Genomic DNA, 15,752 nt, shown 5'->3' with positions numbered 1-15,752 from the left:
GACAGGCAGATCTCTGTGAGTTCGAGGCCAGCCTAGTCTACAGAGTGAGATCCAGGACAGGCTCCAAAACTACACAGAGAATCCCTGTCTAGAAAAACTAAAAAACAAAAACAAAAACAAACAAACAAAAAAACAAAACCACATAGGACAATGGCCCTTTGCATATCACTGTATTGTCACATGAAATGCGCATCCATAAATGGCTGACTTGGAAACTGACCTATTAGGTCACACAGTGTCCGGCCCCTGGGGGCCAAAGCTGCGCCACTGCCCAGAGACCATGGCAGGAGTCTTCGGTAGGTCTTGGCACGGGCACCTGCTTTCCCCAGGCTTCAGGGCTGGGTGCTGTGAGAGAGGCCAGCTCATGGCCCAGTAGCTCCTGGACAGTAGCTTCCCAAACTCACTAGGTTCTTGGTGGGTTATTAGCTATTCCTGGAGAAATGACTCCTATGGTCAAATAAATTTAGGAAACGCTGAGTTAAACACAACTTGAACAGCTGGTTTTTCTATAGGACACATCAGTGCCTTTACAAATAATCTGTGCCCTTGTGAACATCTACTGTCGGGGCAGCGTGCAGTACTTCCCGAAATGCCCTGGACCACAGAAGTATCTTGCAGGCTGGGGCCCCCAGGCACCCTAAGCTGTCAGTGATCACTGATGGACTGGCACCTGTGTTGGGTGAGAGGCGGGAATATTTCACTGAGCTTTGTGCTGTGGTGTCTTGTAGCACAGTACAGCCGCTGTCATGGTGATGAAGGGACAAGACTCTGCCCCTCCTATGGCCATCTTGTTCTCATCTATTGTCTTCAGACTAAGAATAGAGGCTAAGCATGACAGCCCATGTGAGTTGTCCTGGCTGCCTCAGAGTCCAAGCGAAAAGGACAGGAAGCCCCACAGTACTAACAAGTCAGCCTCCTACCGGAATGGGGAAGTGGAGTCAGTCCTTCCCCACTGACCTGCTTCTAGCCACCTCTCTGGGACCAGCTCTGCCTAAAGCCCGGATGGGCGGTGGGTGCTGGCTCACCAGGCAGAGATGAGCATCTGGCAGGTGTTGGAGGACATCCACACGAGCTCCACCAGGCGGAACTGGAAGTAGCCAATGATGAAGCCTGAGATGACGTCTGTGATGTGGTGGCGTCCGATCATCACCCGTGACAGGCCCACACAGAAGGCCCAGAGCACCAGCAGCACACGCAAGGGCACCGCCAGCACCAGGTGACTCAGGAAGAACTTGGACACCATGGCGGCACGGCTGGCGTGGCCAGCAGGGAAGGCGTAGATGTCCATAGTGAGGTAGTCCAAGAGTCCAGGGCTCGTCTCATACGGGCCGCGGCGCTTGATGAGCTTCTGTACTCCAGCCACTGTCATGATGTCCAGGAGCAGGGCTGTGGATGGGACACAGAGGCCTGGGCGTCAGCGCCACTGGCTGGCCAAGCTCCCAGCCCTCCCCTCCATTCATTCGTCTTGGCCTCAGTGACCTCAGGGCACATTCTCACCCCAGGGCTTTTGCACTAGCCATTCCTGTTACCTGGACTTCCCTTCTCTGGGGTATCCACGTTCTTCAGCAGAGATGCCACCCCTGGTCCCTGTCTGTAGAAGCTCCAACCACAGTTTCCCCATCTTGCTTCCTTTTTATCACCATCTGGCGATTTTGACGTTCTTTTTCTCCCTCCCCATAGTGTGTGTGTGTGTGTGTGTGTGTGTGTGTGTGTGTGTGTGTGTATCAGTAGTTAACAATGACTATGTTCTTTGGTTGCTCTCCACATTGGTTTTTGAGGCAGGGTCTCTCACTGAGCCTGCAATTGGGCTGACAGCCAGCAAACCTGAAGCTTTCTGTCTCTGCCCTATGCAGTGCTGAGCTAGCGGCATGTGTACGTGGGCATGCCCAGCTTTTGATGTGGGTGCTGGGGATTTGAACTCAGGTCCTCATGCTTGTGCCACAAGTGCTCTTACCCATTGAGCCATCCCTGCAGTCCCTCCTTGCCCGATTTCACTCGTGTCTGTTCCCTACCCTCACCACTAGTGATGGGTGTCCTGAGCAGCTACAGGTAGCCGCAGGGTTCCAGGGCTGAGATGAGGGGCCTAGGCCGCAGAATTCCTCTCCAAGTGTGTTAGTGAGGCTCTCCCAGGGCCCAGGGCACGGCAGTTTTTACAAAGCTGAACTGTAACTCACATAACACATACTCAGCATCGCCAGAACAGTCGGTGGCATCTGGGCAGTCACAGTGCTGTGCAGTCACAGTGCTGTGCGGTCACAGTGCTGTGCGCCTAGCAGGCAAGGCTACCCCTGAAGTTGCAGAGATCCCGCCTCTGCCCGCCACGTGCCAGGATTACAGGCATGTGCCACATACCTGGCTCCTCTGTGCAGTATTTTGAGGCACACCTAAAGTGCCCTCCACAGCTGCCAGGCTACACATATCAGCCCACCTCACAGAAGACAACAAAGCCTTGGGTATGGAATATTCCCATCTGTTTCTCCTTCTTTCTGGAATGTTCTGCTCTTTCCCAACCCACTGACTTTGTCTTCATTGTCCCCTTTAGGCCTCTGGGCTCACTCTTGACTCACAGACCAGGTAGACCCGGGCTGTATGTCCTCTTTCAGTTCTTCTGTAGTGGCCACTCCAGAACCTCTCCTCACGAAGGTGACGCTGAGCCTGTCTTGCCCATAGGTGTGTCACTTGGCCCCGCACAGAGCAGCAGTCTCCAAATGTTAGTTGATTCACTGCATGGAAACTTGGTTCGTAGCCTGGGCTCTTTCCCCATTTTGGAAGTTTAGGGGAAGCCTTTGCCTCCACCCTGTGTCTGCCACCCCACTGTGTGGGTGTGCTGGGTTGCTCTACCTCTTTGGGCCATCGGCTAGTCACAGTGGCTCCCTGGGCTCCCTGACTGCTAGTGTGGGGCACAGACAACCCTTCCCAGCCGAAATGAAGTCCTAGAGCTCACATCTTTCTGCTCTGGAGCCAGGGCTGGTATTAGAAGGCCTAGCTACATAGCCAAGTCTTCCTCTCCACTCCTCATGAGATACCAGTGAGGTCCCAGCACCTACAAGGCCCTCTTAGTGACAGACAGCTGCAGGCAGACCAGCAGTGTGTCATGGCCACCACGCCTGCATGACTCAGGGTGTCACCTAGCTATTCCCACCTGTGAGGTGTATATCACAGATACTATTTCTCTGAGGGGGGGCCGGATGTGCCTGTAAGGGTGACTAGCGGTCCCAAGGAAGGGATTTAGGAAGCCCCAGGACATACAGCACTCTGTGCCAAAGTAGGAAGTCCCAGCATCTAGGTGGCATTTGGCCCTGCCTCAGAAGCCTGGCCCATCAGAGGGGTGGGTAAGTGGTAACCACTATTGGAGAACGCCTGGCCAGGATCTGGTCTCTAAAACGTCTCCATGTATGTCAATGGCTGATTCAGCCAACACTTCCATGGCAATCGGAAAGGACAGAGCGGGGGTGCAATTCAGTAGTAGAGAATGGGTTAATAATGTACAGGTACCTGACTTCCAACCCCAGCCAGCATGAGAGAGAGAGAGAGAGAGAGAGAGAGAGAGAGAGAGAGAGAGAGAGAGATTTGATGACGGGCCAAGCATAGTAATGCATGCCTGTTATCTCAGCACTTTGTAGGCTGAGGCAGGAGGGTAATGAATTTGAGGCCAACCTGGGCTACATAATGACCTTGTCTCACAAGACACAGCAAGCAGACCGGAGCAGCTATTGGCTCCCATACGCACATTCTTGGGTACGGTTGGTCTTGAGATGAACAGGTGTGTGTCAGACCTGGGGCCAGGCAGACAGGCTGGCAGGCTCCTAATGGCCAAGGGGGAGACAGACAGTCACCAAAGTGCACAGAGCAGTGTTACCAGAGAGGTGGGGAGTGTGGACAAGAGCCTCGGTAGGCTGCAGCTGTCTGGATGTTGAGGACTAAGAACAGAAGAGGCTGTGGGGCTGCCCTCTCAATGCACAGGATAGGACAGCTCTCCCTCCCTTCCTCCAGTGTGGCCAGCCCTGGGTGCGGTTGTGACTGTCACATACTCTGGAGCCAGAAATAGAAACAAACATTGCCATCCTCTGCTCTGAGAACTCCGCCTGTCTTGGGTTTGCTAACCCACAACACCTCTCCCAGTTGGGAAGAGGCTCAGCTTGAGGCTGGAATAGTGAATGCTGAGGAGCTGGTGAATGCTGCCTGTCTTTGATTTGCTGTGGGGCTTGGGAAGGTCACTCTTCTCCTTGGGCCTCCACTTACTAAGGTTCAGCAGGGCAGTGGCTGGACACTTAGGATCCAGGATGAGAGACCAGATTCAGTTACCACTTGCAGACTACATGAACTTGGCAAGCCAATCTCTCCCCGCTCCCATCCCTTTCTGATACCATAGGGAGCAACCTGGAGCCCTCTTTGAGGGCTCTCTCAGGCAGTGATAATGAGTAGCACCCAGGGCCACAGCAGAGGACCAGAGAGAAGCCGTGCTGTGTCTCACATCCTCTGAGTCAGCAGTGTTCATATACAGCATCTTTCCCACAGGGAAGCAGGGACTGGTGCCTGACTTGTTCCCGAGCTTGGCTGTCCTGAAGGCCTCCCTCCCAGCATTAGGGGTGATGAGGGCCTGCCTTATCCCTGCAGCTCAGCAGTCCTCTGGGCCTGTGATGGCCAGGAAACTAGAGTGCTGGAAGACCCTAGACAGGCAGCACAGTCTACCGGAAGACAGAGCAGAGAGGTGGCTGGGAGACCTCTCATGGCCCCTTGAAGGCCACCTCAGCCAGCTCACCCCTCTGCAGGACTAGGGAGGTGACAGGAAGGTGCAAGTGGGGGGCGTGGGGCTGTTGGCCAGCAAGGAGCAGAGATATGTCCTAATATGAGAGGGACAGGTTTGTGGGTTAAAGTTCCTGGTGCTTCTAGCCTGGAGGTGGCCTCTGCCTCTGACCTCCATTCTGGCGCTGGAAAGTGGAAGTCAGAGCTCCATAGCCACCGGGAAGTGAACGTCAATAGGTCTGTATTCCAAGGGCATCTGGCTTAGGACCGCCATTCCCACCTGGGTCCCAGACTTCTGCTTTTTAGGGCTGTCTCCTTGAGAAGAGATCTGAGGTGTGCATCTGACTCCTGGTTAAGGATGGCCACTGCTGTGTACCTCAGAACCCTGAAAATCGTGCAGCGACCCAGTGCCCTTCAAGGCCAGACAGATACAGCACAGCATGGCTGAGTCTAGACAAGGTGTGCCCAGCAGCCACTGCAGATGACAAGGCCTCCGGGTATTTATAGCCACCAAGGGAGAGCTCGGGGCGGGCATGCTGAATGGAAAAGGCCAACTACAAGAGAGGATTTACAGTTGGGCCATCAGATGAATGATGCAAGCCGGTGTCTGGATGCAGGGAGGCCTGCAAGGCTGGCCGGCCTGGCATCAGGGCTTCTTTCTGAGCAGGGTGGTGGTGGGGGGGGATGGAGTTTTGTTTGTTTGTTTGTTTTTAAATTGTCTCTCTGCACTCATTTCATTCCCAGGAATGTGCATTTTGTACACATGGTCTTAAGGTGATTTTCGGCTAAGGATGTAGTTTAGTAGAATGCTTGCCAAGCACTCACGAAGCCCTGGGTTCAGTCTGTAGCACTGTTTAAAACAGGTGTGGTGGTGCACATCAGTGATCTTAGCACTCAGGAGGTGGAGGCAGGAGGATCACAAGTTCAAGGTCATTCCTGGCTACAGAGTGAGTTTAAGGACAGCCTGGGCTACATGAGACCCTGCCTGCCCCCATCCCTAGTTACTTTTACAAGATAGGTCATACCATAGAATTCCTTACATGAGGGACCTGGAGCAACTGAGTTCATAGACAGGGAAGCAGAGTGTGGGGGGGTGGGAGTGAGTGCAGTAGAGAGTTAGGATTTCATGGGGGAGGACTTCCAATTTTGTAAGAGGATGAACTTCTGGAGATATATGGTGGCGACATCTGTCGCCACACAGTAATGTTTAATGCCAATGAACTGTACACTTAGAAAGGTTCAAATGACATTTTATGACATATATATATATATAACCACATTTGCAAAAAGTTATTTTTAAAATATCAAAGCAACATTCTAAAAAGATACAATCTCTCTGGGGAGCATTTAGGAAGTGGACAGGTTGGGAGAGTGGAGCACAGAGGGAGTCTGGGATGGGCCTGGCCTCTGGCACAGAGTTCTCTGCTCTGTTGACTTGAGGAGTGAGTTCATGTATGTAGTTGTGTACACACACAGTTACTATCGCTCCTTTTTCCTGTGAGTTCCTTCCACCCCTATGCCACGCCAGGTTGCTATAGGGTGGGTCCTGGTCTGTCCCCTACTTTCCTGACCCAAGTGGCTTTTCACAGTGGACCATAATAGAGCCTGTGCTTTCTCAACTGAGGAGTCCATACCCGAAGCCGGCTCCATGAAGACTGTCCCCAGGGTACCACCTCAGCTGAGTGGCTTGTGCTGCTGGGAGTGGGTCCCAGAGTGAACCTACTGATTGTATGAATATACTGGCACACCAGCTCTGCCCTGTAGGGTGAATTCCTTTCTATCGCCTGTCAGAACCCTCACGGGGACTTGGGTGGCCAAAGACCCCCAGGAGGCCGGCCATCACATAGTACCCCTAAAATAATACAAAGCAGTGTCCCACCTTTGGAGGCAGAAGTGTATCTAACTGAAGATTTGAGATCAGCCTAAATGTCCTTCAGTCAGGGTTAAGGCACATAGTCTCATGAGAGTAAGTTGTCCCCAACAGCAAGAGCTGGTGGGCAGAGGCTAGGAGAGGTGACAGACAAATCTTCTGAAGAGCTGGCTGAGGGCTGAGTGGGAGGCTCAAGGCTGGAGAGGCTTTGTCCTTGTTCTTGGCAAAAAGCGACATGGGGGATGAGACAGGATTGCAAGTATGGGCATCCAGTGGACAAGTCTGTGAGCACAGGGGCCGTGCTAGTCAACACGACGGGACAAACGCTGTATGTTGGTATGTGCAGGGAGAGGGCCAGAGGCATGGTGCCCAAAACACAAACAGGTTACCCTTGGGGAGGGACTAAGGGACAGGCCCACTTTCTTTGTGACCTGTCTTCTGTGGACCAGAAGTTGGCATCAAAGCCACCAGAGCCTTTGGCCCAAAGCTTCCCCAGGACATCTGCCCAGCAAACACCTGCTCAATCTCAGACCATCCTGCAGCCGAGGATGTTCTCTCAAATTTCTGCTTAATCCTATTTATTTTTGTCTTTTAAAAGTTCCCTCCAGAGGCTTCGGGGATGGCTCAGTACAGCCTCAGAGTCTGAGTTCAGCCCCAGCACACCCATAAAAGCAACTTGCTTCTGTAACCTGGCAATAGAAGGTGGATCGTGGGAGCTCACTGGCCTGCCAGACTAGCCAAATCAATGGCCCTTATTCAAAACAAAAAGATATAGGGCAGTTGAGGAAGATATCAGAGAGACCTCTGACCTCGACACACAAGCACATAGCCATACATGCACACCTACAAAACATGCACACCCACCCCTAGTTACCTGAGCTGAACTCATGCCTATAATCCCAGCATTTGGGAAGAGAGGCAGGAGGATCAGCTTGAGGCCAGCCTAGGCTATCCTGAGTGATGCTCTTGCAAAACAAACAAACAAACAAACAAACAAACAAGGGTGGGTCATGGAGGCACATAACTGTAATCCTACCACTTGGGATCAGAACACTCAAGGGCTCAAGGCCAGCTTCAGCTACATAGTGAGTTTGAGGCCATCCTGGGCTACGTAAGATCCTGTCTCAAAAGTTTCAGATGAATACAATGAACAGAAACAACCCAACTAATAATAACTAAGTGTTGGTCGTGGTAAAACTCATTTGTATGCTAGCCTAAATAACAAATCAAAGTAAAATAATAAAAAAAAATAACAATAATTAGTAATAGTAGTAAGTGTTGGTGAGGGTATGGAGAGATTGGAATGCTTGTGCACAGCCAGGAGAAGGTGACATGTACAGTCAGGGTGAAAAACATATGAAGTTCTTCTAAACCATTAAACATAGTTACTAAATGACCAACAATCTACTTCTGAGCAGCCAAGAGAGCCAGGAGTGGGGACTTGAGATGCACACTGCCCCCCCACAGCCCCACCCCCACCGCACCCCAGCAACAATATCCACAAGCGCCAGGAAGTGGAGACTCTTCTCACTGGGTAAAGGACAAACACAATGGGGTCCATTTGCACCGTGTAATATCATCCAGCCATGAAAAGGGAAAAAGTCAGGCTGGGGAGATTGCTTAGTGGTAAAGGCACCAAGCCCAATGACTGAGCTCAATCCCCAGGACCTATGGGACAGAATGAATAGGCTACCACAGGCTATCCTCTGGCCCCCACACATGCATTCACCCCCCAAATACGTGTTTTGTTTTTTTTTTTAAGTTTTTAAAAGAAAGACAGTGCTGTTACATACTCAGGACAAACCCTGAGGACTTCACGCTAAGTGAAATAAGTGAGTCCCAGGAAGACAAATGCCATGTAAATCCATGCACAGGAAGCCTCTGCCTCTAGAGCGGTTGGATTTACAGACAGAGAAGAGATGGTTGCCACCAGCGGCTGGTGTGGGGTGGTGAGGAGCTGTGTGTAACGGGAGCAGAGCTTCAGCTAGGGCAGATAGAAATGAACCGCAGGTAGACAACGGTGATGATTTCACAATGATGATGATGTACATTGACAACATACTAAAATGATCTCAAACATACAAATTAAATAAATAAATCTAATAAAAATTTTAAATGTCAGCAGGGTCTTGGTGTACACGCCTTTAATCCCAGCACTCCGGAGGCAGAGGCAGGCGGAGCTCTGTGAGTTCGAGGCCAGCCTGGTCTACAGAGTGAGTTCCAGGACAGTAAAGGCTGCATAGAGAAACCTTGTCTTGAAAAACTAAAAATAAATGAATAAATAAAGGATTTGGATCATGGTGACAAGGCACGAGCCACTTTCCACCTGGCTCCGTCACCTGGCTCCCTGTAGGGCCATCCAGCCTGGTGCTGAGGAGCGGGAGAAAGAAAGGATGGGGTCACTGCACTAGCATCTGGACCACAGAAGGGACCTTGTCAGAGGTTGACCTAGTGAAGCTGACGATGCTACCATGATGACAGCATGGCCACCTAAGTGCCCCCTAGCCTTAGCACATGCCAAGCCCTCCAAGTTAGGATATTTCCTTCAAATGTCCTAACAACCCATTTGACAGATGAGGACACTGAGGCTCCAAGAGGTGAAGTTCCTTGCTGTGGCCACAGAGGGCCTGGGGTTCACACTGGTTGATTCTAAGCTTTCTTTAGCTGCTGAAATTGTTCTGGCTAGGTTCTCTGGCATCTCATTGAGAGGACAGGGCTGGAGGCAGGGGACTGACTGTCCACATGTACGGCCTTCTGAGCACCCGTTTTCTACTGCTTCCAATCTGCCCCTCAGGGTCCTGGCTGTAGGCATGAGACCTCACCCTGGGCCCAGAGATTTCCTTGGGCACTGGTCATGTGCCCTGTGCTCTGAGTGAGGGCTGAGCTGGACAAGATGTCTCCAGGCCCCGCAGTTCTTACAATAGTGACATCAGCCATGGTTCTTCGCCAGCTCCCTTCAAATCTCCACCACAGACCTGTTGCCCCATTGCATGGATCAAGAAACTGAGACCTAGAGGTGAGAACTGACTTAATCAAGTTTTCACAGTAACTAAGGGGAGGGGAGGCAAATAGAGTCCACCCTGACCAAGGCCTGGGCTCCAGGGCTGACAGTACCCCAGGGCATCGGAAGCTAAGTGACAGGTCTACCGCTCAGTGGAGGGTGGCTGTCCCTGCATGGAGGAGGTGACCAGGGTCCGTCCTGGAAGGTGATCTGGACTGTGGGGCTATTTTTTTTTTTTTTTTTTTGAGTCAGGGTCTCACTATAGAGCCTTGGCTAGCCTGGAACTTACTTTATAGACCAGGCTGACCTTGAACTCATAGAGATTTGCTTGCCTCTGCCTCCCAGGTTTTGAGATTAAAAGGATATGCTACCATGCCCAGCTTGTCGGTGTTTTGAGACGAAGTCTCACGTAGCTCAGGTTAGCCTCAAACTGGGTAGCCAAGAAGGGCTTTGAACTGGTGATCTTCTTGCCTCTTCCTCCTGAGTGCTAGGATGTGGGCACATGCCACCATGGCAGGTTTGATGTGGCGCTGAGCACGGGGCCCTTGGCTTTGTGCATGCTGGACAAGTACTCTACCAGCTGAGCCGCAGCCCCAGCCCACCACCTCGCTATCTGTCAGTTTTCTCCCGTAGGCTAAAATGCTAGAGACCACACTCCACGGAGGGGCTGTGACCCCAGAGGTGCCGGGTGGCCTCTGCACGCTCAAAGCCCCCCAGTTTGCAGGGGCCCTTGCTTCTCCACACTAGAGGCTTGTCTGTTTCTGGGGCACCTGGATTTGTGCTGAAACTCCTTCTAGAATTAGAGAAGTCAGCTTTGCCTGTCGTACCCAGGCAGGGGCCTGGCTCAGAGGGTAGAAGCAAAGGCTCCCAGAGCGCCCTGGGGACCCGGAGGCACCAGGAGGATGAGCTGGGTGGGGGTTGGGTATCATCTCCATGGAGAAGGGATGGCTTGCTTTCCACATGGGCACTACATGGCAACTGGCACATGGCAGTGCTAACCTGGAGGGCTGGTGGCAAAGAATTTGGCAAAGGAAACTGATGACCAGACTCCTTTCTCCAGAGATATCCTTGGGCAGGAGCAAGCTAGTACTCCAAGAGGATCAGAGTGGGTAAGTAGGGGACCTTAGGTGGGTCCCTTGAACCTTCAGACTCTGTAGAAAAATCCTGGGCAGTTTGTAGGGTCTCTGAACTGAGCATGGAGGAGGGGACAATGGGGGTGGGGGGATCTCAGTACTGTCTGTAAGTGGTCAGAACAATGACCTGACAGTGGCATCACTCTAGGTCACTCAGCAGAGCTCTCAAGTTCACCCCATAGCCTCAGCCTCTTCAAACTCTGCCTGAGCAGCAGCCCGGTGCAGAGATCTGGCTCCCAGGGGTGCCTGCTGGCCTCTGCATGCTCAAGGCCCCCCAGTTTAGGGGCCCTTGCCTCACGACACTAGAGGCTTGTCTGTTTCTGGGGCACCCTTCCTGTCTAACCTCATTAGATGAGTTCCTTGGTTTCTCAGGGAACCTGCTGATGCTGGAAGGGGTGGGGCTGGGTCCTCCCAAAGGGCCTGGCGAGGCCAGGTGACAGGTGGCCAGCACGCACACTCACCTAGCAGCAGGTTCATGAGCACCTCCTGGCCAGCCAGGGTGCTGCTTCTCACCAGGCAGAGGATGGTGCCCCCGATCCAAGGGATGCCGTGGCCTGTGATGCCAATGAGCTTGACCATGGAACGGGCACTGGCCCAGGATGCAGCCCGGCCGGCACACACCCCCAGTCGTTTGGACATGCAGATGTCAATGGCCAGGAGGGAGTTGAAGGCGATGCCCTTGAATGAGGGGTTCAGCTGCATGCAGTCCTCCTCGGGCAGCTGCTGTGACTGGCGACGCTCCCGGGCCCCATCGCCGGAGGGTGGGGGTTGTGTCGAGGGCCCTGAGGCCTTCCTACCTGAGCTTCTGGGCTCTTGGGTCCCCTTGGGGGGCTGGTTCAGGGACAGGAACTCGGCCCTGTTGAGGACATTGTTGCGGTCCCTGGCACGGGCCCGGCTCTGGGAAGCCGGCATGGTGACCTCACTCACTCTGAGAAGGCCAGTCCCAGCCCAGTTCCAAGGCCCTTCTCCCAGAAGACAAAAGCCGCCACCTTCTCTGTAGCAGCTGTTAAATATAGAGAGGAGGATTGCACATGCTATTTACCTCCGGCTGCCACCCGGCTCCAAGGGGACGTCGGTGCCAGCTGGGTAGCCAATGGAGCCCACCCTTGCGGGGCCAGAGCCAATAGAGCCACTTGAGAGGCGGATGAGTCCACAGCTGAGGCCTGGCTGCCTCGGGCCTGGGCTATTTAAATCTGCCAATGGCTGGTCCTCGGGCTCTGAAGGACTCTGGGAAATGTAGTCCATAGGTCTGGATTCAGCAGTGGCCTCCCCTCTGGCCTCTGGCTCTGGCAGAGATGGACCCCAAAATAACACCTGCTTTTTTCAGTTGCACTCTTGACCAACGCAGACACACAGTAGCCAGGCCTTCCTGTTCCCCTGGCTGGGCAGTGGGAACCTAGTCCCAGGGGCTGGAAGGAGTTCTTGATGTCACAAACGCCCTATGCTGTGGTCTCTAGGGCAAGGTCCTCTACCCACTTAGTGAGAACACTAAGTTTGCAGGCCTGATTGTTTTCCTTCCTTCCTTCCCTTCCTTTCTTCCTTCCTTCCTTCCCTTCCTCCTCTTCCTCCTCCTCCCCTTCCTCCTCCTCCCCTTCCTCCTCCTCCTCCTCTTCCTCCTCCTCCTCCTCCTCCTCCTCCTCCTCCTCCTCCTCCTCCTTCTCTTTTAAAATGCAGTGTTGTTTGCTATAATGAACCATGGTGCAATCAAATGGTTGTTTGTGAAACTGACTTTCCATTAGAGAGATGGGTAATCAATTGGGAAGAGATCTGCCTCTTTGGAGGTTGCCCCTGGTACTTGGAACTAACTGTACAAGTGACATAAGTACCCACACATAGCCACTGAGCTCCTGGCTCTGTGCTAGAGTTGGGCACACTACAGAGTGGAGCTGACCTGTCCCCAACCATCAAGAAGATCAAGGCTCCCTATAGATTAAGCAAATGAGACATAAATGACCACAACTGTCTAGAGGTGCTGCAGGACCCAAGCCTGGAGGGGTTGGCTCATGGAGGAAGCACACACATGAGAAGCTGAGGGTGCAAAGATAGTCCTGTAGGAAAGATGAAGCGTCAGCTGCTGGTACATGGGAAAGGAGAGAAGAGGGGTGCATTCCAGAGCGTACCTCAGAGGGCAGCCAGAGAGGCCCTGCTGAGCACGTGGGGCTTGAGGGAGGCCTCCTACAGCTTCCTGGGTAGTGTCTGGAACTCTGAGGCCACAGCCCTTCTGAGGCTGCCTGGCCCTAGGCTGCTGATGAGGAGATGCTCAGTGTGGTTGGCGGAAGAGTGAGAAGTCACCATCTGGGGCTCATGACATTGGGATTATGGTCTGTTAGCCTGTCCAGCTCAGCCCAAGACACAGAGCCTGTGCATAAAGGCCCAGGGCCACCCCAGAAACTCTCAAGGACAAGTGGGCAACTCAGGTCCTATTGGCTCTAGCCACAGAAGACCAACCCAGGCTCTACAGGAGGGACACAGGGATCAATTAGTACCAGCTGCAAGGCCTCACTCAGCCTGTTACGTCTCTGAACCTTGTTGCTTCTACCTGTAAAATCCTTGCAAAATCCAGTTGCATATAGCTGAGCTAGACTAGGCACCTATTCCTCTTCCAGAATGTTCAGTTCAGACCAAGCATGGGGGTGAGACAGCCATCACATCTGTCCTCTTGGGTGTGGCAACAGGCATGAGCTCCTTCACCTTGGACTCCAAACAAGTGGTTCTGTCTGATCTGGAGAATGATCAATAACAGACAGACTTTTGGGTTTGAGTAAGTGAGTTTATTAAGTATAAAGCAAGTCAAAGAAAAAGAATAAACAGCAAATAACAGAGAAAGAGAGATAGTGGTGTGAATGTGGTGTCCCTCACAGTCTCAGACATCTGAATACTTGGTGCCCAGCTGATGACAGCACTAGAGACTCATGGCCTTAGAGGCAGTGTGTCACCTGGCGTTGAGAATTTAAACTCATGCCTTTTTTCGTTCACTCTCTTTTTGTGCTTGTGGTTCAAGTTGTGAGCCCTCAGCTTCTGCTGCTGCCAACACGCCATTATGGACTCTGACCCTCTGGAACCATAAGCCCAAATAAACTCTTCTATAAATTGCCTTGGTCATGGTGTTTTATCACAGCAACAGGAAAGTGACTAAGATAGATAAGAAGATAGATAGATAGATAGATAGATAGATAGATAGATAGATAGATGATAGATAGGAAGATAGAAAGATAGATGATAGATAGGAAGATAGATAAATAGGTGATAGATGATAGAAAGATGGGAATATAGATAGATAATAGATAGGAAGATAGATGATAGATAGATAGATAGATAGATAGATAGATAGATAGATAGGAATGTAGATAGATAGATAGATAGATAGATAGATAGATAGATAGATAGATGACAGACAGACAAGCAGACAGATGACAATGCATCATCACATTGGGTGTTCAGGGTATCCAGCAGAAATTGAGTGGGAAGCACCATTCAGGCAGTCAGTTGATGTTCCTGACAGAGTGGGTTCTGGGCAGAGAAGAGTGACCCCCTTGGGCTTCCACGTAAGAGAACTAATAACCACAGACAGATGACACCATCAAAGCGCACACCTAACAGCGTCTAGCAGAAACAGCCTGGGGAAGCGGAGGCAGTCCAGTCAGCTGGAGTTTCCATTGAACTCTCCGTGGGTGACTTCTTTCCCACTGCAGACACTTTTACATCATTGGATAAATAATAGTAACGTCTGTCGGCAATAGTTCACCTTTCAGCTGTACTCAAGGACCTGATTTTATTTTTCATCTGAGACAGAGCCTCACTATGCAGACCATGCTGGTTTTGAACTCACAGAGATCCATCTGCCTCTGCCTCCAAGTGCAGGGGATTAAAGGTGTGTGCGACACTGCCCAACATCATGTTTCCATTTGTCAGCTGTTTTGCTGTTTTCTCCCTCTCCTGACACAGGGTCAGGGAACCACCCATCTCTAGATAAGGAGTCTTGGAGAAAACTTTGGAACAAACATACTTAGGTTTGAAACAGGGGACCCTACTTCCAAAGCCATCCTCAGGGAACTGGAACAACATGCGAAAATTTACCTGTATAATGTGCATTGCACAGGGGAACCCTATGTCCTGAAAGTAGGTGCCTAAATGTGTGGACATTGGGCAGTCTGCTTCAACTGACTGACACCTCTCAACCAACATCCCCAAGAAACAGCCCTGAATACCCTATTGTACAGATATGGAAGTTGAGGCTCAGAGAGGTGAAGGCATCCAGTCTGGAACTGAAAAGAACCAAGACCTGGACTCTTAAGTAGTCCCCGGTATGGGGACACTGAAGCCTTTGGGCTCAGATTCTTCAGTCCACAAGGGCCTGGAAATGTTTGATCAATTCTCTGCCAGGAAAGTCACCTTACCCTCCAGGGTGGGGCCATGACCTGGGCTGGCTTCATCAGGGGCTAAGGAGCCCAGACAGCCAGGACTATTAATAACCCAGGGCTCTGTCAGCCTTTTATTCTGGCTGGAGTGTCCAGTAAGTTCTGTGGAGGCCATGGGGTACAATTTAGCTCCGGCCTGTCAGTGGTTAAGACAGACCGTGGAGAGCAAGAGCCCTAGGTTCAATCCCTGGCTTAGCCAACATCAGCTGGATGGGCACAGGCAGACCATTCTACCCACTGGGACTTGCTCCTCCTCCATCTGCTGGGAGATCCCTGGTTATTTTCACCGGTGTCTGAGAAGCAAGTACCATGTCTCAGTCCATAAACCTTTACCAGAGCCTACTACAGGACACAGTCCGGTTTCCCCACTCTTGGCATCCTTCGGTTATTCAGACAATGCTTTCATTGCTCTCTTGTGCAGCTTGGCTGAGGAGACAGGACACACATCCTCGAAATGATGAGCTACTTAAAAGACAGTGAAATATCACCAATAACTATTTTTTTCTTGCCATCAGAAATTTATTTATTTTGATTTTTCGAGACAGGATTTCTCTGTGTAGCCTTGGCTGTCCTGGAACTCAGTA

At 51.7% G+C, this 15,752-nt stretch overlaps 1 protein-coding gene across 1 annotated transcript; it reads right to left on the bottom strand.

The window, feature by feature from the left end:
* Positions 1 to 599: 599 nt before the first annotated feature.
* Positions 600 to 11,910, bottom strand: Plpp7 (phospholipid phosphatase 7 (inactive)). Its single transcript, XM_059259030.1, has 2 exons — positions 11,212 to 11,910; positions 600 to 1,386 (listed from the first exon to the last, which is right to left on the bottom strand). The coding sequence occupies exons 1-2, from the start codon at positions 11,660 to 11,662 to the stop codon at positions 1,022 to 1,024; spliced, it is 816 nt and encodes a 271-aa protein (XP_059115013.1). The 5' UTR covers positions 11,663 to 11,910; the 3' UTR covers positions 600 to 1,021.
* Between the last annotated feature and the right edge of the window lie 3,842 nt (positions 11,911 to 15,752).

The sequence above is a fragment of the Peromyscus eremicus genome, chromosome 4, assembly GCF_949786415.1.
Source record: "Peromyscus eremicus chromosome 4, PerEre_H2_v1, whole genome shotgun sequence".
Taxonomy (NCBI): domain Eukaryota; kingdom Metazoa; phylum Chordata; class Mammalia; order Rodentia; family Cricetidae; genus Peromyscus; species Peromyscus eremicus.
This window is presented reverse-complemented; position numbering and strand designations above follow the sequence as displayed.